Below are 18,929 nucleotides of genomic sequence, written 5' to 3' on the forward strand. Positions count from 1 at the left end.
TTGTTTTGGTTACTTTGCCAGTTGCAATTTGATAATTTAGCATAGAGAAGCTATAGCAAACATGCGAGCAATTTTGGAACTTTGGACACCCAGAAATTGTAACATGTCAATAACCATTTCGATTAAGTCGTTCTTTCACCGTTCAGGGGAAAAAAAAATCCTGTGCTTCTGTAAATGATGGCTAATGATAATCCTTTCTATTTATCTCCTTGTATAAAAAAGGGGGAAATTGGTAAAGTGAACATCAAACGATTCCTCCTAACTTCAAACTGTGTTTTACATTGAAGTCAATTACTACTCTTCCCAAGTTGCACCCAACACCTTTGCCATGAAGCCATACCTATCAGCAGCTTCATCAATCTGTACCAGAACATGGTCAAACACAACAATAAGACAAATGTACAACTCGAAAAATAAGCTGCAATTAACCATTACCATTTTTTGTGTTGGACGCCCGGCTCCATGTCCAGCCTTACACTCGATGCGACCTATTATTGGATTGATCTGTGGGCTATTCTCCAAACTTGTGCACAAAACATACTGCATGGTCTGCAATTGACGTTTTTGTGTGAGAATGTTTAAGCGGATGCAAAAGTGCTTCAGGAACTAATTAATTTAGTGAACTTAAGGTATGTGGATACAGGTAAGTCTGCAATAGCATTTATAGAAAATGCAGACACTCTCAACTAATCTATTGATGATAGAACCGAAACATGAAATGGTGGTGTTCCACAATAATAACAATAAAACCAACCATTCATTCACATATTAAACGGCTTAACAGTAAAACTTTAAGATCATTCACTATTGAGAACTAACCGCCAATAACTTTAGCGAGTGTAATGGTACAACTCGATCATCATGATCAGCAGTCAGTAGCATGGTGGATGGGTACTGACATGGTTGATCAGGATGTTGTTCCCACGGTCTTTGCACATTGTGCAGCGGAGAGTACCTAAGAAATGAAAATAAGTAGGTGAAAGAAACAAATGTTGCAGAGATTTACCAATGCAGCACTTCAGAAAAGAAATACTCATGCCCCATGCAAAATATAACTGCAGAGGAAAAAGTAAAATTCTATGCCAACCAAGAAGATTTCGCATGCTAACATGCATTTACAGCTAAACCTTCAAGCAGGTTTATCAGCTCAGAAGTTCATAGTATGACAAGTTCGTCTTTGTATTTGGGATGTTATGGATGTATCAGATTAGAACTATGCTGAAGAGTTGCAGGCCAGTCAAGACCAAACCCAACTGCCCTTCTTGATAAAATAGTTATGGGGTTTATGGCCTTCTTTCCTAAAACCTCTGTGGCTATATAATTCAAAACTTGGTAGCAATTCAGATTAAATGGATTCAGTTCACTCTAGTAATGATAAATGAGAACATCTTTCCGCGTTATGATTGTTTCCAGAGGACTGGGAAATCATCATGGGAATCAAATAAACAATAATACCAGAACCCATTTTTTTTGAACTATTTGAATATGTAAAAAGCAAGGAAATACAATAAGAAAATACACTGGATTCTGATAGTAATTTTTTACTCACTTAATTAGCCAATGGAACTCCTCCTCCTTGTCTGAACAGCCATAATCAGAAGTCCATGCATGACCTACAAAACAAAGTCTAGTCAGAAATGGTGCAAAAGAAATGATAGGTTTAGACAAAAAGATGTCGACCAACCTATTGTAAACTTGTGAAACCGCAGCATGTCCATAACACCAACATGAGCCAAAGCACAACCAAAAAGATCTGGTCTCTGCCGCAGTTAAGTCAAACAAAATTAAATTATAGTAAAAGATGGAACTAAAAGTGTAATCACGCAAATGAATAAATTCTCCACCTGATTTATGCAAGCCCCAATGAGAAGCCCACCATTGCTCCCACCTTCAATACACAACTTACTCGGTTGGGTATAACCAGTAGATATAAGGTATTCAGCAGCAGAAATGAAGTCATCAAAGCAATTCTGCTTTTTTGCAAGTGAGCCTGCTTTATGCCATTCCTCACCATATTCTCCACCACCACGAATGTTTGCAATGCAGTAGACAGCACCTAAATGCCTTGTGAGTATAATACGACTGACACTGAATGATGGTGTCAAACTAATGTTAAATCCACCATATCCATATAACAAACATGGATGTGATCCATCCAATTTTATATTCTTCTTGGCCACAATAAATATTGGTATCTTGGTGCCATCCTTACTAGGAACAAAAACCTGGAAACAAAGAACATCCAATCAAATAGGTAACACAGCTGGCTACACAGACATGGAAATGTACATGCAGAATAAATTCTATTAAATTTAATTTTTCAGCAAAGTGTCCCACAAGTTCCATAGGAATGGATAGAGAGGTCTCACATGTCTAGTAAAGTTAATGTGCTAAAACATAAACAAAGATAATAGTCACCTGATCCACATGGAACTCTGTGCGATCAAATCCTGCTACACTAATTTCCCGAAATATCTTCATATCAGGAGCTTCAGTGTCCAAATTGCATTGATATATGATACCAGGGGTAAGAAAACTAGTAAACCCAATAAATACTGTACTATCTTTCCGTCTTGCGGATATCCCATAAACTGTGCCAATGTCAATCGGTAATTGATGCAGCAAGGATCCTGTTTTCAGATCCCTCACCTGTAGAACATACTTGACATCACTCAAGTAGCTTACAATCATTTGATCACCATTGACAGCACATGCTGATTCTAGGACGTCCTTCGCAGCTTCTGGGACAACGTCTGTCCAAATACTTGGCTCCTTCAAATCTACCCGGACCAATTTATATTTAGGAGCATTTTTATTAGTCAAAAAAGTAAACAAGGTTTCATCATTTGCAATGGCTATGTACTGTGCATCAAAGTTATCAATAAGCTTAATAAATGGAAGCAGGTGATTTCCTCTGAAACCGTCAAGGCCCTCAGGAAATGCAGACATATCACAGTAGTATACTTTGTTGACTGGATCACAGCTCTCATCAATGTACAGCAGAAGATACTGGAGAATAACATTAAAAAAATCAAATCACTTAGAAGGTTAGAACTAGAAGCCCATGAGTATTCCACTTCCATAACATAAGCATGAGCTGAAGCAAGAGTTCACAATAATGACTTCCCAATGAAAATTGAAATTTTGAATTTCTTCTATTAAAATATAAAAGGATGAAGCCTTAAAATGACTTCTGCGAAGGATAAAGCAAGATTTCAAACCAAGTCTCGAGCATTCATCATGATAATAGCACTTCATCAAACATTGTTTGCCAAAGGCATAAAATAAAATATAAACAAGGCTTACCTTGCCATCATCTGTTACACTAGCTCCAAACATGTATTTGGGGTTTTCAGGATCTCTCCAGCATAGTATATCTTCAGACTGATCCGTGCCCAAGAAATGATAGTATAATTCATGGTAAAGATTAGAATTAGTCTCTGTTCCAGCATCTAAGTTTTCTCCTTCTCTGAAAAAAAAAAAAAAAAAAACAATTTTTTCAACCTCACGTAATGTACCAAACACCGTCTACTTAATCTTGCACAAACAAATCCAGCAGACACTAATCCAGTTTGTAATTCACAATCATTCAACCAATTACTCTAATCTCTCCCGACACCTAAATAGCTGAATCGAAAATTGGCATTCAATTTCTAAACTGAATCTAATTCATTTCCATTAGCAGGCTTCTTATCTGTTTGATAATTTTTATGTTCATATTATAAGATATGGTCTCTCAAGTTTCATCCCAAAATTCACACCTTAGAACTCAAATTTGGCATTTCAAATGAGATGATGAGTACATACTTGGGAGCTGGGTAACGGCTATAGAAAAACCCTTTGCTGTCATGGGTCCAACTAATGCCTGAAAACTTAACCTGTAAAGAGAAATTCATATAACAAAAGCCCATAAGTATCAAAATACTCAATTCTCTCAACAAAAACAGAACATAACAAACAAACTCTCACCCAAGATAACGTGTCAGCCTCGACTCTCTTATCCTCAACATGCATAACCTTGACTGTGACCCAATCACTCCCACTGGAGCTAAGTCCGTAAGCCAAGTACTTTGCGTCCTCACTCACCGAAAGCGCGTTCAATGAGACTGTTCCATCCTCGCTAAGAGCATTGGGATCAAGTAAAACCCCTGGCTCTCCATCCAAACTATCCTGTATCAATTGTAAATTTTTACAAGGAAAAAAAAGAACAAAAGTTAAAGCTATAATCTTCTTCTTAAATTGATGAATTCTTTCTAGTTCACCAATTTACCTGCACGTAGAGAACGTTTTGGGCTTGAAGCCCAGTATTATGGAAGTAGAAATACTTATCCCCTCGTTTGAAAGGTGCATCGTATCGCGGGTGATCAAACAGCTTCGTGATTTTGTTGCGAAGCTTTTCTCTTGCATCGCATGACTTCAACACACTTTCCGTCAATTTCACCTGCTCCTGCACGAACTCTTTCACTTCCTCAGCGTCAGGATCTTCAAGCCTGCCAAAATTAAGAACAAACAATAACATCAAACACATTGCTTCTAAATAAAAAAAAAAAAAGAAAAAGAAAAGAAAAGAAAGAAAACCATTCAAATCCAATTTCGCACCATCGATAAGGATCGGCGACCTTAACGCCGTGGTAATCGTCAATCACAGAGTCGTCCCGGCGAGCAATTGGATAGTGCAGAGGCCCGTTGATAGCAGAGAGCGACCCCATTATCGTTGGCGAGAGAGGGGCTACTTCCGTTAATTCATAGGTTTACTTGCACGAAGGAAACAAGAAGTTGACAGGAGACTTTGAAGGCGGCGCGTAAAATGGGGAATGGAAATATAAATATTTAAGGAGAAAGAATGAAATGGACATGGCGTCATTGGCGCGTGTATGAGGACATAATTACGCCGTTTAATTCGACGGTTTGCCCCCTGAAGTACGGGGAGGTCTGTGTCTTGGCGGATTATGTGGAGTTTTGGGTCCATAATGGCGCCATTTTCCCTATACAATGTCGCCATGGTTTTGGCTTGTGCCTTTTTAAGCTACTATCCATGGTTCGTACGGTCTGGGCTGTCCTTGTCCTCCATCTCATGACGCAATAGTTAGAGGATCTTTAACGCCACTCCTTTTTTTTTTAAATCTTTAACGCTACTTTTTCTTTTATATATATATATATATATATACACACACCAACGTGTAAAATTGAAGGCTTCGATTTAAAATTTACAAACTGAAATTATTTATTTTTAATTTTTAATTTTCATCACAATCTCACAACTAGCGAATTAATGATTAATTTAATTATATTCTACTTTTAAACATCTTTTTAATGTTAAATAAAAAAAATAACAAATTTTCAATTCCCAATATATGATTTTTGCTTTCTTGCAAAAAGAATTTTAACTGATATATTCCATAAAAAATTTCCATATGCCAATTTAATATATTCTTTTAATAAAAGTTTATATTAAATTAATAATTTTTATTAATATTTTTATTTATTTTTAAAATTATAAAATCTTAAATTTAAATTTCAATCATATAAAAATCTAAATTAATAATAGAAAAACAAAATATGGGGTGGGAGAGACTTCACCTGGCACTTTTATTTTCATACATAATTTTATAATATTAAATATAGGCTGCTAAGTAATAGAACTTTAAGATTACACGCTTGTATATGCAACAGTAAATTGTTAATTTAGGTACAATCCAAGCCAACACCAGAATGTTGGAAGATTGAATTCCCATTTGGTCTGTGAAAGAGGGTCACCATGTGGGTAAGGTAACAATTAATGAAGAATAACGTAACAAATGATTTGTTAATACGGTATAACTATAAGTTTGATGTCGAGGACTATCAACAGGCAGGAGACAGCAGCTGTTAATAAATAGGAGAGCTCTGAAGGATAGTTTTGGAATCAAAGCTCTGAAGGATCACAATAGCAGCAATGCTCCTTTGGAAATCCGAGCTGTGATTCAGGCAGTATATTCCATCGCTCCTCTTTTTCGAAGGATAATATTTTCCCATGTGAAGAGATCAGCAAATGAGGCTACTCACATTCTAGCTAATCTTTGTATGCATAATCAATTGCCTCCTATCCCTCTTAGGATAGGTTCCAGTAATGATGCCCCTGTGGCGTTGTAATGCATTGTTAGTTGCATCTAAAAAAAAAAAAAGAGAGAGATTGGACCTGAAATATGGTGAATTTTATTATCCGTAGCATAGGAGAGCTCGAGAATCCAGCCTAAAGAAGGACAATCCAGGCAATCATCACACGGAAGAAACGAAATTGCTTCTTCTCCTCACGTGACTGATTGACGAAACTAATCATTTCGGTTGGTACAAATTCATGTTAAGAACAACAAAAAACCCACCCGCGATGCAGGAACCTGCACTAGATTCTGCGCGCGTGTCCAAATCTCCGCATGAAATTCATCACCCTAATTGGACGTGCTACCCACGTGCCACAATTTCACTTGAGCTCATCGACCTCCGGAAATTTAAAAGGTACCAATCTTGTGTTCTTTTGGTGGGAAGTGGGGACTGCTGTCAACAAAGCCAACGCCCACTTCAATGAGAAGAGAAGACTTCACAAAAAGCTATAATGGTGCCTTTCCGTTTTTCACTCTCTCAGTCACTCTTTTCTCTAATTTCTGTCCTGTTCTCTCTGCTCAACAGAGAGGATTTTTCGGTCGTGATCCCTAGTTTTCATAACATTCATTGTTGCTGTGCTTTGATTTTTGATCAATGGGGAGTGTTTCTTCAGAGGACGAGTTAGATCAACTGAGCGAGCGGTTCGAGTTCGACAGCTACAGCTTGAGCGCGGATGTGAGTGAATCGGAGAGTTCCAGTAGCTTCTCTTGCAGGCGTTACGATCACCAAGGCACCTCCACTTCTTTCCCTTCTTCGCCTCTCGCAGGACCTCAATTCCGTGACGGTTACATTTCTCTGCCTCCGCTTCCTATAATGCTGCCGCCGGTAGTTGGTGGCAGGCACGTCACGTTCCCAACGGATAAGGCAGAGAAACCGGAGAATGATTTATCTGGTTAGTTTTTTTCTTTTTTTTTTTTTCTTAAATTATCTCTCTCGGCTAAATTGAGATTATGTTTCGATCAGAGTAACAGCCTTTTGGTTTGTTAAAGGATTATAAATGTAGATGGAATTTTTGTACGTATTTCACTAATTTTAGGCTTAGCATCCAACATTTGCGCCCCGAATTTTTTCTTGTTGTTTGTTCTGTTTGGTTGTTTGGAAATATGAGGAGAAAATTTGCTCCAAAGTGTGGATCCTCAAGTTTTCTTGTGCTTTAGTTCCTAAGTAAGCGGATAACTAAACTTGACTCTGGATGGCATATAAAATGTATAAAGCTTCGCACCTGATCACTGCATTTTTGTTGCAACGAAAGAGCTAAAAGCTTAAGGTTGCAAGAGGTTCTAGCAATCAGAATGAATCATAAATTGAAAACTACCTCCTGCAGATCAAAAGTTGTTTTGTTTTTTAGTTCTATTGAACGGAATTTTTGAGAGTTGCAGAGGTTGAAATGATGAAAGAGCTATTTGCTAAGCTTCTGCTTGGAGAAGACATGTCAGGTGGGGGGAAGGGCGTTTGTACAGCTCTTGCCATCTCCAATGCCATTACAGATCTCTATGGTTGGTAAAATTACTTCCTTTTGGGTTTGTTTTGGGTTAATTTTATCTGAATTCAAGAATTTGATAACTTCCGCATCATTTTTTCATTTTTTCCTGCTGGAGTCATTTGGCTACTTGAGAAAAAAAAAAAAAAAAAAAAAAGAAGAAGAAGGAGAAGAAAACATGTACTATGTTCATTGTGTTCGATGTTTAAATCCACAGAAGCAAAAGCATAGCTAAAATCTCATGTTTCTGTGTACATCTGCTCATGTTGGGGTATATTTGGCAGCCTCTGTGTTTGGGGAGCTATGGAAGTTAGAGCCACTAGCACCACAAAAAAGGTCAATGTGGCACCGGGAGATGGAATTACTTTTATGTGTGAGTGATTCCATATTAGAGCTTGTTCCATCAATGCAAGATTTCCCAAGTGGTGCAACCTTTGAGGTTATGGTGCCTCGGCCACGCTCAGACATATATGTGAACCTTCCAGCGCTCAAGAAGCTCGACACAATGTTGCTTAGCATTCTTGACGAATTTTGCACTTCTGAGTTTTGTTATGTTGATCGTGGTGTAGTAGTAGCTGCTGGGGATGAAACTGAAACATTCCCTTTCTCTTCATCATCTTCAAGGCTGTCAAGTAGTCAGGAAGAGAAGTGGTGGCTTCCGTTTCCTAAAATTCCCCAGAATGGTTTATCTGAAGATACAAGAAGGAGATTGCAGCAGTGTAGGGAATGCACAAATCAGATCCTTAAGGCCGCCAAGGCAATTAATAGTAGTGTGTTGACTGAGATGGAAATTCCAAATGCTTACTTGGAGAGCTTGCCCAAGGTATGGGAATATTGTCCTGCCACATGGAAATCTATTTGTGCCGGATGGGTCTCTTGTGAATGTTAGTTAGATAAGTATCATGAAGTTGAATCTTTGCTTAACAATTGCATTGGGAATTCATTACTTTTCCTTTGTTGGCAGCAGTATCATTTTGATTGGAGATATCTTACTTTGTTGTCTTGCTTGCTTCTTCAATATATATATCTATATATATATATTGGAATTTTAAATGAGCTACATAATAGGGGGTTAGCTCTCTCTCAACCTCATGAGATGCATTAAAATTTTCTGGAAACATGCATCCAAAGAACTAGCCATGAACATGGGATTCATTTGGCACTTTTAGAGCACAAAAATTTTTCACAATGTGATGTGTTTTAGTCATGCGTGTGTCTGAAAACAGGCATTTCATGCCTTATGGTTTGTGGGATGATTTGCTTATTGAAATTAGTAGACAAAGACGGCAAGTATCTTAAGCAGTTATCTCAAGGTGTTGAGGGAAGGTAGAGTTTGGGGCCAAGGGACAGTGGACATTCAACAGTATTTCGAATGTGTTGCCATCGAAGCAAGGTTGTCTGTCTGTTCTCTTGATTTAATACATGTGAAGAAAAATACCCATGCTGAAATTGTTTGATTATCATAGCCAGAAGATGAGATTGAAATCAGCCAAAATTACTTTAGGTGTTAATCATATTTCAGCCGTTCATGAGATGCCTCACCTACCTTAATGTTCCCTATTTTAACACAAGCCATGATCCTAATTCTGTTTAAAGTATTTGTTTATGTGAGCCTTGCTTCAATTTGCTCCATTTTTCTTTCAAGTTTTACTGGAATTAAAATGCCTTTGGTATATTTTAGTTTCTCAATACGTGTTCTGGTGATTTCTGACATTTCTATTTGTCATTGATTTATGATTGTTGTGCAACAGATGGTCAAAATTATGATCTCTTTGAAGTACTTAATAAAAAGCTATTGTATTAGTTCGTATCAAGGACCATATCAGTGACTTTTTCTTTATGATGTCTCTAATTTATAATTTGTCTATCATTTAATAACTAACTTTGGTCTGCATGGCCTCTACGTATCTTTCAGAGTGGAAAAGCTTGTTTGGGTGAGAATATATATCGTCACATAACTGCCCATAGGTTCTCTCCAGATTTTCTTCTGGATTACTTGGACCTCTCATCAGAGTATTCGACTTTAGAAATAGCAAACAGGATAGAGGCAGCTGCACATATTTGGAGGAAAAAATGCCTTCAAAAGCAGAAGGTTCATGCAAGAGTTGGGAAGAAGTCATCATGGGGTGGCAAGGTCAAAGGCTTTGTTGGTGAAGCACAAAGAAGTAAGCTTCTAGCAAGACGGGCTGAGACCCTCTTACACAGCCTAAGGCTGCGTTTCCCTGCCCTCCCACAGACTACTCTGGACATGAACAAGATTCAATATAACAAGGTATGGTATATGTTTTGTCATCGAAGCATTATATTTTCAGGCTTCTGTTTGAAGAGCCTGGTTTTGTCATCAGGAGCCACATATGTAGTTACCCACATGTGACTTCTACACATGAATGGAACGAGTAAAATAAAAGTTTCCTTCAATGCAGGACGTGGGGCATTCTATCATTGAGAGCTATTCAAGGGTGATGGAAAGCTTAGCCTTCAGTATAATGGCGAGGATTGATGATCTCCTATACGTGGATGATGCCACCAAGCAACGAGCAGCAGCAGAGTCATCATCTCTGTATGACCAAGGAAGGCTTGAGGGAGCACTTCCTAAACAGAAATGGATGTCATCTAGCTCTTTTTCTTTTCAACACAATCTTTCTGCCTCTCCATCTCTGTTGTCAAAATTTGACTCTTTTCATAAAAAACTTAGAATCTCTAGTGCAAGGAGACATCATTTTGCAAAGAAGAGCAAGCTAAAGGACTCACCAATTCAGACCCTGCAGAAACTAACCTTCTAAGTTGAAGGGGCAAATCGTCTCATATAGCTCAAGGACTAGTAACGCGTCTGTATCTTGTTTATCTAGCTAGATCCACTTACTGTAGATGATAGCTAGTTTTGTAAGCCTGATAGGCAGAGAAGGTAGGTAGCAAAACAATGTTGAATTAGTTCCTTCACGAGCAGAGAGCATACCCATGAAATCTCTATATACTTGCTGTTGTGGGGATCTTCAATAATATAACTCCTTGAAGGCCTTGTGTTCCTATTCGAAATGCATAAGCCTCATCTCTGTTTCAAAACCTCTTTATCTGAGAGGTCTATAATTTCATACGTGAATTCAATGCTTTTTAGTCTTCCTTGAATTTCAAGGTTTTTTGTTAACATAAGTTGGCCTGTCTTGTAACAGCTAAACAGGGTAATTTTTTGTTGGACGAAGACTTCTCTCTCCTCTCCACGAAAATGCTATTAACATGGGTATTGTATCTTTACTTTTTTTTTTTTTTTCTTCTAGGAATGAGAAGGCGACTCGAACTTCAATTTTTGTTCAACTTATATGTACTTTTGCCGCCAGGCTATTTCATATGCAACATAAATGTCTTTTTATTTTTTGCCATAGAGTGATTGAAATTGAGACTGATAATATACAATGCTAGTTTATTATGGTCATTTAGTGAAATTAGTTACAGAACTTGTGCCTGATTTGAGTTGAAAAATCTCTGCTATTTGATATCTTCTGAAATGAACTATAGAAATAAGCACCGTAACAATTTGAAGTTTGTGAAGAGAAGAATGGAAGAAAATACAGAAGTAGCAATGTAACACCCTAGGCAAATCCCACATCAACAAAACACACGGGAGATATGCTGGGTTTATAAGTTGGCGGTTCGTAACCTCTATCGACACATTTTAAAATCGTGAGCTCTTCAGCCCAGAGCGAACAATATCACTAGTGGGCCGAGCCATTACATTTGTGGTATTAGAGCCGCTCCGCGTGCAACCTTGAACGATGGTGGGGCAAACCTCAGCGAGGACGCTGAGTCCCATAAGGGGGTATATTGTAACACCCTAGGCAAATCCCACATCGACAAAACACGGGAGATATGCTGGGTTTATAAGTTGGCGGTTCGTAACCCCTATCGACGCGTTTTAAAACCGTAAGGGCTTCAGCTCAGAGCGGACAATATCACTAGTGGGCTGGGCCGTTACATTTGATATATATATATTAAAATTATTTTATTATTATTTAATATTTTTCTTTTATATTTTGGATATGTAGGAGATTCAAATATTCAATTAGTCAGTTGAAATTGTCTTTCGTCCATTGAAAATAACTATTGTCTTGGAGATTCCAGGTGAGTGGTAATTATAGTACATGGCACCGTTTTAGTCCTTTTTAAAATTTCTTAGCATTAAATTTGTTATTAAATGAAATTTTAAATCAATATTTTAACAATGATTTTATATGTGATTTTCTAGAGTTTTATTTTATCATTGAATTTTATCTCCATTTTGATTAAATAATTGATTTTGCCAACTATCTCTGCATTAGACCCATTAGGATTCCGGAAACAGGCCTTTAATGTATTTATATTGATTTATATTTGACTATAAAATTTACCGATGTGTTACTGAATTGATTTGAGATTGATTTGATTTTATTGACTCTCTGAAACTATTGAAATACACTATTGGAATTGCACTATCAGTTATTATTTGCTATCTGAAATTTTTTATTGATTTTGATTGATTTGTACAAATTGATTTTCTATTTTGAATTGGTACCTGTGCCCAGTATCTGTTTCTGTTATCTGGCCCCGCCGTGTGGACTATCTCGGTATTAGGTTGCATTGTCGAGTCATGCATCATTGCAGTTTATGGTTTGTATTAGTATCATATGCATTGATATATGCAAAGGAAGAGGAAGGTATCTGATATCTGGTAGCGCTTACCATCTGGCCCTTGGTGATGTGGGGTATCATCACCCTGGTGCACTGTACCATAAAATTTTTATTGAATAAATTTCTTTTATATATATGTTTTATGAAGTTATATTATTAATGATTTTGACAGCATGAGCATGATTTTATTGAATGGAAAATCTATTGTAAAATTAATCAAGCGTCTGCTTGTTCCTATTCCGTTGTGTGCTATAATTATCATTCACTGAGCATCTAGCTCAAACCACTTTTTCTCTGTCTGTTATCTGTTTCAGATCAGTAGAATTCTGCAGTTGATCCAAATATTCAGTCCATTTTCTGGAGAGGGACAATTTTGATTTATTTTCATGGTATGTCCGAATTCATGTTTTCTCGGGCTAATAATTAGTTTAGATTATTGAACAGTTTAAGTTTTTATTGAAATCTGTAGAGACTCTGCAGTTTACTTATGGGATATTTATGATGTTTATTCAGCATTTTGTTTAATTAAATTTTGTCTATTTTTGGAATTAGTAAGTGGCAATATATTCATTCAAGATACTCTCATAAGGCTTGCATGATTTAAGAATATTTAAATTATGCACCGATCACGATTTAGAATTTTGGGTCGAGACAAGCAAGGATACGGAACTGACGAATTCTATCATGCTTTCATCTTTCTGTATCTAAAGGAAACTTGTTCATTTCTGGATTGGACCGATGTTCACCACCTGCTTTGGGCTCAGGCACTCACTCAGGACTGGAAGGCCTAGGTTAGTTTATCAATTAGGCTGCCTAAGTGTACCGTACAACTCTAAATTTTACCTTCACAAGTGATGTATCCAGCAAAAAATATATTAAAATTAGTGCTTTGTCATTATTTTTACTTTTATTCACTTTATTTACACTGTTACCATTAAATGAATTGTTATTAATTCACTTTGGTTACGCTTTGTTAATAATCACTGAATTTCTCATTAAAATTAAAATTATGTATATATATATATATATATATATATTATCAAAGTGGACAGACCTTAAAATAAAACAAATTCCAAACCCAGTCGCTCAGAGTTGGGCCTTGATCTGTGTCTCCGGTTAAAACCTCGTGTCCAGGCACTTATTTTAAGCATTAGGTTCTCTAAATAAATGGATAATAAAAAGTACTATCAATATGTTTCAAGAAATTGGTCCTGTTACTATTATTTTCCAAGAGAAGGTTATATATATATATATATATATATATATATATATATATATATATATATATATATATATATATACACACACCAAACATATGGATCTAATTATAAAACTTTTCTTAAATCTTTTAGAGGTTGAGGCGAAAAATATATATAATAATGAGCCTATATATAAATTTTTAGAAAACACAGTATATATAGTTATATATGAAGGTAGAAGTTAATTATGATTTGAATAAAAAAATAAATATAAAAAAGAATTTAATAAGTTTAAGGCAATTATAATTTTTTCTTTTTTACAAAATCTAGAGAATGAATATATAATTTATTTATAAAGACGGTAAACATAAATATATAAAAAGAAAAATTTTTAAAAATAATATAGATTCCTTCAACGAATTACGGTGTTGCTGTTAGAATCCCTCCTCGCTCAATCGATCAAAATGGAAGGATCTTTTCTTTTAGAGGTAGGAAAATTATGATCGAGATCTTTGTTCAGTCCGAGCACGCCTCCGTTATCATTTGAGAGACCTATGCCTCATAAAAATTGTCTACTAAAGACTATCTTTTAACCCATAAGTCCTTACATAAGTTTAAAATTCTAGCTCTTTCAAAATGGTATCTCATGGATAGTTCGGACCAGAAGGATATTATAGACATCATCCTTCATTATTCAAGAAAAAATTATTATTTTATAAATAATAACATGTGCATTTTATAATTTACCAAAATCGGAAGAGTGAAAAGGAGGAGCTTAACGAAGTAAAAAACTATGTTATAGCTTAAATGGCAACATACAAAAATGGTCACTCCTGGTCCTGGTCTTTTGAGCTGAAGCATTATAATATTATTGTATGGTCCCCAATAGAATAATCATCATCTTCCACTTAACTTGCCCTTTCGCTTCTGTGGTACCCATCACTAAATTCAAATCGCAAGTGACCCAAAGGGAATAGAAGACTCGTATATACCATAATTATTATTATTATTTTCTTTCTTTTTTTGTTTTTTTATCAAAATCTATAAAAGCAAACACCTTAGAATAAAAAGAAAGTGACTTTTGAGGAGAGTCATCTTTTAACACGTAACGGAAATTCATTAAATACACATGTTATTAATTACACACACACGATATATAAAAATATAATATTTTTATATCCATAAAATAGAATTTCTACTTCGATTTGATATCATTATATTTAAAAATTTAAAAATTTTATTGTCAATGACAATAAATTTTATGTCTAATTTATAGGAGTAGGTTCTTGTCCTGCTTATAATTATATGTAATGTTTAAAGTTTTAATAGTATTAATGAATTCATGTTTTTCTTGAAAAAAAAAAAAAAAGATTTCTGCAAAAATGTGAGCAAGAAAATGTTGCAATTCTCTGATTTAAACTATCTTAAAGTGCTTCTCATCTTTTATATAAGAACTTTTATAGAAAAGAATGAGTGAACCTCAAATTATAATTTCTGTAATTTCTTCATGAAATACTTCAGTTATATAAAATTTGTTTGTCATCATAGATATTACCATTAAAATATATTTTTTAAAATATAATAATTAAAAGATTTCAAATTAAATGAAGATGGAGGCTATAAACGAATCTACCCCACCCCAAAAATCTCCAAGAGCCTTTTGGACAGTGTCACCTTCCATTTCATGGACATGAAAGATTGGATGTGTATTTTAAACTCTCCAATCCAATAGAGATTTAAGAAGATGGAGTCCACACATTTACAAGTGAAATTACATATTTCAATCTTTAAAATAGGGATTTTAAAAAATAGAGCCTACATTTTTTTATTTATTATTATTGAAATTGCTGTTAAATTTTTTAAAATATATTAAAAAATATTTTAAAATTAAATTTAAGAAATTTTAATTTTATTATATTAAAATAGTAAAATAATTTTTCTAAACTTTTTTTTTTAAATAATATCTATAATAATATTTAAAAAAAATTAAAAGCAGTGTCAGTCCTCAATCATGAGCCTACGTAGTACGTATATGGAGGGTTGGGAGCGTAGAAACGTAAAGTAAATAGGTCTGCCCTAAAAATGAAGGGGCCTGCCCTACGATAATTATTGTAAATAAAATAAGTGAAAAGTAGGAACAACGGTGGCAGACATGCATGAAGCCATGAACAATAAAATCTCCACCTTTGATTGCCATCTAATAATTAACATACACAAGTACAGATGATAAGACTATTTACAAATTAACAGCTTTAATCCAAAAACCCTTGTCATGGAGTCACGCAGTTTTGGCCTTCACGAACAGATTTTCGACTTAAGAAGTAAAGACTAGACCTTCATAGTTCATACCCTCGAATCCATTTCAATCTTGAGCCCTAATTCCCTGACTTGGAGCAAGAAAAGAAAAAGACAGATAAAACCCTAGATCGGAAGAGACATAAACGAAAGCAGATTATGCATGTACTGTTTGATGAATTAGAAGGAAACAAACAAAACCAGAAACTGAAAAGAAAAGGGAAAAGAAAAAGATGGTAAAAGGAAGTTCCCAACTAGAATCCACATACGAAGATCTAGAGAAAGTGAAAAACCAAACTGAAGACTTGTGCATGATGTTGCTTAAAACTTTATATGAACAATATTTCGCAGATAATTGAAAAATTGCAGCAATACTTTAGATGATAAAAGGAAGTACCTTTTAAGATATATAGGTATATATATAGTCCTTTCTTTCCACTATTTCCCTCCTCTCCTTGTGGAAGTAAAGTTGGGATGATATCAGGAAAATAAAATAAATTAATTTATGAAAAAGAAAAACAGCTGAAGATAATCATGAAAGCTATCAAGTTTCCTTACCTCGATCAGTCTCACAGGGGAGAGAGAACCGAGTAATCAACTGAAGGATACATGATCACGAGGGTTTTACAAAGAGAGACCAACAGAGCTCAGTTGGCAGTATGCCCACCTCCATATCCGAAAGAGAGGAGATTTCTATAGAGGGGAGGTGGACAGAATGCCAATAAACTCTGTAAGTAACCCTTTATTAAACCCCCATGAAAGCCAAAACTGTCCCTTGTATTCACCACCGCAGGACGACACAAACACATAGAAAAAAGGCCATGGATGGTGTAGTAACAATTTTTTGGACAACAGAGATAGATGAGGCAGATGGGTTTATTTAAGATGCGAGGAAAGCAGCACAGTAAATGAGAATGAGAGAGAGAGAGAGAGAGAGAGAGAGAGACAGGAGCAAGGGTGGTGGAGGTTGATGGGTGTAATCAATTGAAAAGTGAAGAAGAAGAGGAAGAAGAGAGGCTTAAGACTCAAAGAGACCAGAGACAAATAATAAATTAATCAGATTGGATTAGATGGTTCATTCCATTATCTTTCTGTGCAATCGGGGAAGTGGGGCAAATAGGGCATATATAGTTGGAAGGATCAAAGGATCATCATAGTTACTACTCTTCCTTGCCCCTCGTTCCTGACGAAACCCTCAAACCCCTCTTCAGTCTTTTCCCTATCCAGTGTCTCTCTCTCTCTCTCTCTCTCTCTATCCCTTTTTTTCAACCCTCGTTTCTGATGCCAAAAATTCACACTCGCACGCACGCATCTATCTCTGAAACTGAAGAGAAGGGCATAGGGTTGGGGTGGCGGGTTTGGGTTTGCGTTTATGAGAAATTGGTCTTTGTTTACTGCCCAAATAATGACAAATTACAAGGGCAAATTTCGTAAGTTTCAGATGAATATTTTAAAAAACAAAAAAAAGCTGCTTTCATTGTTTTGATTTCCACCGCCCCATTCCCATATCTCTGTCATCAAACAAACATCGATCGTCAATCTTGACCGCTTGAGCGTTAGGGCACAGTGAGATTATCTAGAGCCGTTGATTACTGGGGTTAGTGCTGTGTTGGGTTTTTTACCTTTTGGTCGCTGAAACTATACAGACCATTCATAATTAGGAAACAAACTCAATCAAACTGTTAAAAATTCAATAACTTTAAAAAAACGAATGAGTGTAATTTTAAGTATTCTAAGGAGGAAAATAAAACTGGTAACATTAGAGCAAATCCTAATTTAAGAGAGAGATAAAAGTTACTACTAAATAGGTAGGTTCTCAATGACCAATTTGACTTCAAACGATGAATGGAAATTGAGGTTGGCATATATGTCACATTTATTGTTGGTATTTGTCAAGTATTAATGGACTTTGTCACCTTCCTAACTAACATCAATATAGCTCATTATGCTAGCGTGGAAATGCTTAGGCCCTTGTTGACTTCAACCTAACGCTGAAATTCAGTGAAGAAATACATATCATTAACATATCATATGAGTTGTTTAACAATTATTTTCAATTATGGTAATGTTTATGGACTTTGCTATTACCTTAGCTAACCATCTTTAACATCAACAAAGTGCTCATTATGCAAGCCTGGAAGTAGTTAATTATGGCTTTGACTAGATATAGTTGTATTTTTTCAATTATCAATTACAGTCTTCTCATCTCATAATTAATTAGACAATCAAAAGTTGAATTGAACAATCAATCAAAATAACTCTTTTAATAGAAAATTTTCAATTTTACCATTGGAATATCATTGATCCAATACTAATGTATATGCTTTCTTATGTTTATATTTATATTTATACGTATTTTTAACTTAATTAAGTCTCGAGCTTAAAATTTGACAATCCTATAAATAATTCTATTTATATTAAAAGTGCGAATGAATATTTAAATTTATTTGTGAGTTATTTGAAATTTTAATTTAATTATAGTAATCAAATAAGTTTAATTATTTTGCATATTTCATCTGAGTTAAATTTAAATTTAAAAAAATAAAATTCAAAGAGTTGAGTTTCGAACCTCAAATTTAAAAAATAAGTTCAAGTTGAATTCACTCGAATCAACCTAATTAAATCCTTAATTTATATTTTTCATAAATGAAGGATTTCTTTTGGGGCAGTGGATGAAAAACGCAGAGTTTTACTGTGATGAACCAGAATAGAGAGCGAGTTTGAGAGATATCATCTGGAATTATAAAAGATGTGAGTGACGATCCAACAAAGAGTAATGGTGAGGAACCCACTACTTGTCTTCTCCATTTGTGGCCCTACAATGACACCACTAACATGTAATGAGTGAGGAATCCTAGGTGCATTCTTGTTTCCGCAGTAGAATTTCTTCATCCTCAAATTTCAAACACATGTCCTTTTTTGACCTATGTTAGACAAAAAATAAAAATGAGATTAAAAGGTAAAACGTAGGTCAATCTTCTGTAATTATACATAAAATATCACCATCACTTTCCTTCCTCTTCAGTTTCTTCTCCATTGTCACGTGTACCACTCTTCCCAAAGGAAGATAAAAGAAGAAGGAAATCTTCCCTTTTGTCTATTGATACGTCTCTGTGCTGAACTGTGTTTGCTTTTATCGAATGGTTAATTTA

The 18,929-nt window shown here is 35.3% G+C and overlaps 2 protein-coding genes and 1 long non-coding RNA gene across 4 annotated transcripts; 1 reads left to right on the forward strand and 2 right to left on the reverse strand.

Moving 5' to 3' along the window:
• Positions 1 to 96: 96 nt before the first annotated feature.
• LOC110636103 (uncharacterized) lies at positions 97 to 4,976 on the reverse strand. The gene is made up of 12 exons (XM_021785658.2): positions 4,600 to 4,976; positions 4,271 to 4,490; positions 3,970 to 4,170; positions 3,808 to 3,878; positions 3,307 to 3,469; positions 2,419 to 3,009; positions 1,845 to 2,225; positions 1,685 to 1,760; positions 1,550 to 1,613; positions 820 to 955; positions 436 to 549; positions 97 to 360 (listed from the first exon to the last, which is right to left on the reverse strand). The coding sequence occupies exons 1-12, from the start codon at positions 4,707 to 4,709 to the stop codon at positions 295 to 297; spliced, it is 2,193 nt and encodes a 730-aa protein (XP_021641350.2). The 5' UTR covers positions 4,710 to 4,976; the 3' UTR covers positions 97 to 294.
• A 1,052-nt stretch (positions 4,977 to 6,028) lies between these two features.
• On the forward strand, positions 6,029 to 10,657 carry LOC110636116 (rop guanine nucleotide exchange factor 1). 2 transcript variants are annotated; one of them, XM_021785668.2, is made up of 5 exons: positions 6,029 to 7,033; positions 7,521 to 7,637; positions 7,906 to 8,444; positions 9,537 to 9,893; positions 10,045 to 10,657. In XM_021785668.2, the coding sequence occupies exons 1-5, from the start codon at positions 6,736 to 6,738 to the stop codon at positions 10,402 to 10,404; spliced, it is 1,671 nt and encodes a 556-aa protein (XP_021641360.1). In that variant the 5' UTR covers positions 6,029 to 6,735; the 3' UTR covers positions 10,405 to 10,657. The 2 variants fall into 2 exon arrangements, with proteins under 2 accessions (XP_021641360.1, XP_021641361.1); XM_021785669.2 differs by lacking the exon at positions 7,521 to 7,637 and having other exon boundaries at positions 6,030 to 7,033.
• Positions 10,658 to 15,647: 4,990 nt separating this feature from the next.
• LOC110636112 (uncharacterized) lies at positions 15,648 to 17,143 on the reverse strand. The gene is made up of 2 exons (XR_002491293.2): positions 16,336 to 17,143; positions 15,648 to 16,231 (listed from the first exon to the last, which is right to left on the reverse strand). It is a non-coding gene; the product is annotated as an uncharacterized LOC110636112 (long non-coding RNA).
• Between the last annotated feature and the right edge of the window lie 1,786 nt (positions 17,144 to 18,929).

This window comes from Hevea brasiliensis, chromosome 12 (assembly GCF_030052815.1).
Source record: "Hevea brasiliensis isolate MT/VB/25A 57/8 chromosome 12, ASM3005281v1, whole genome shotgun sequence".
NCBI classification, from domain to species: domain Eukaryota; kingdom Viridiplantae; phylum Streptophyta; class Magnoliopsida; order Malpighiales; family Euphorbiaceae; genus Hevea; species Hevea brasiliensis.

Excerpts from the sequence above, each read along its gene's own strand:
- LOC110636103 (XM_021785658.2), bottom strand. The coding sequence starts at position 4,709 with ATGGGGTCGCTCTCTGCTATCAACGGGCCTCTGCACTATCCAATTGCT. Across the intron at positions 4,171-4,270 it reads AAAACGTTCTCTACGTGCAG|GATAGTTTGGATGGAGAGCC; the intron begins GTAAATTGGTGA and ends CAATTGATACAG. Across the intron at positions 956-1,549 it reads GAGTTCCATTGGCTAATTAA|GTACTCTCCGCTGCACAATG; the intron begins GTGAGTAAAAAA and ends TTCATTTCTTAG.
- LOC110636116 (XM_021785668.2), top strand. The coding sequence starts at position 6,736 with ATGGGGAGTGTTTCTTCAGAGGACGAGTTAGATCAACTGAGCGAGCGG. Across the intron at positions 7,034-7,520 it reads ACCGGAGAATGATTTATCTG|AGGTTGAAATGATGAAAGAG; the intron begins GTTAGTTTTTTT and ends TGAGAGTTGCAG. Across the intron at positions 8,445-9,536 it reads ACTTGGAGAGCTTGCCCAAG|AGTGGAAAAGCTTGTTTGGG; the intron begins GTATGGGAATAT and ends CGTATCTTTCAG.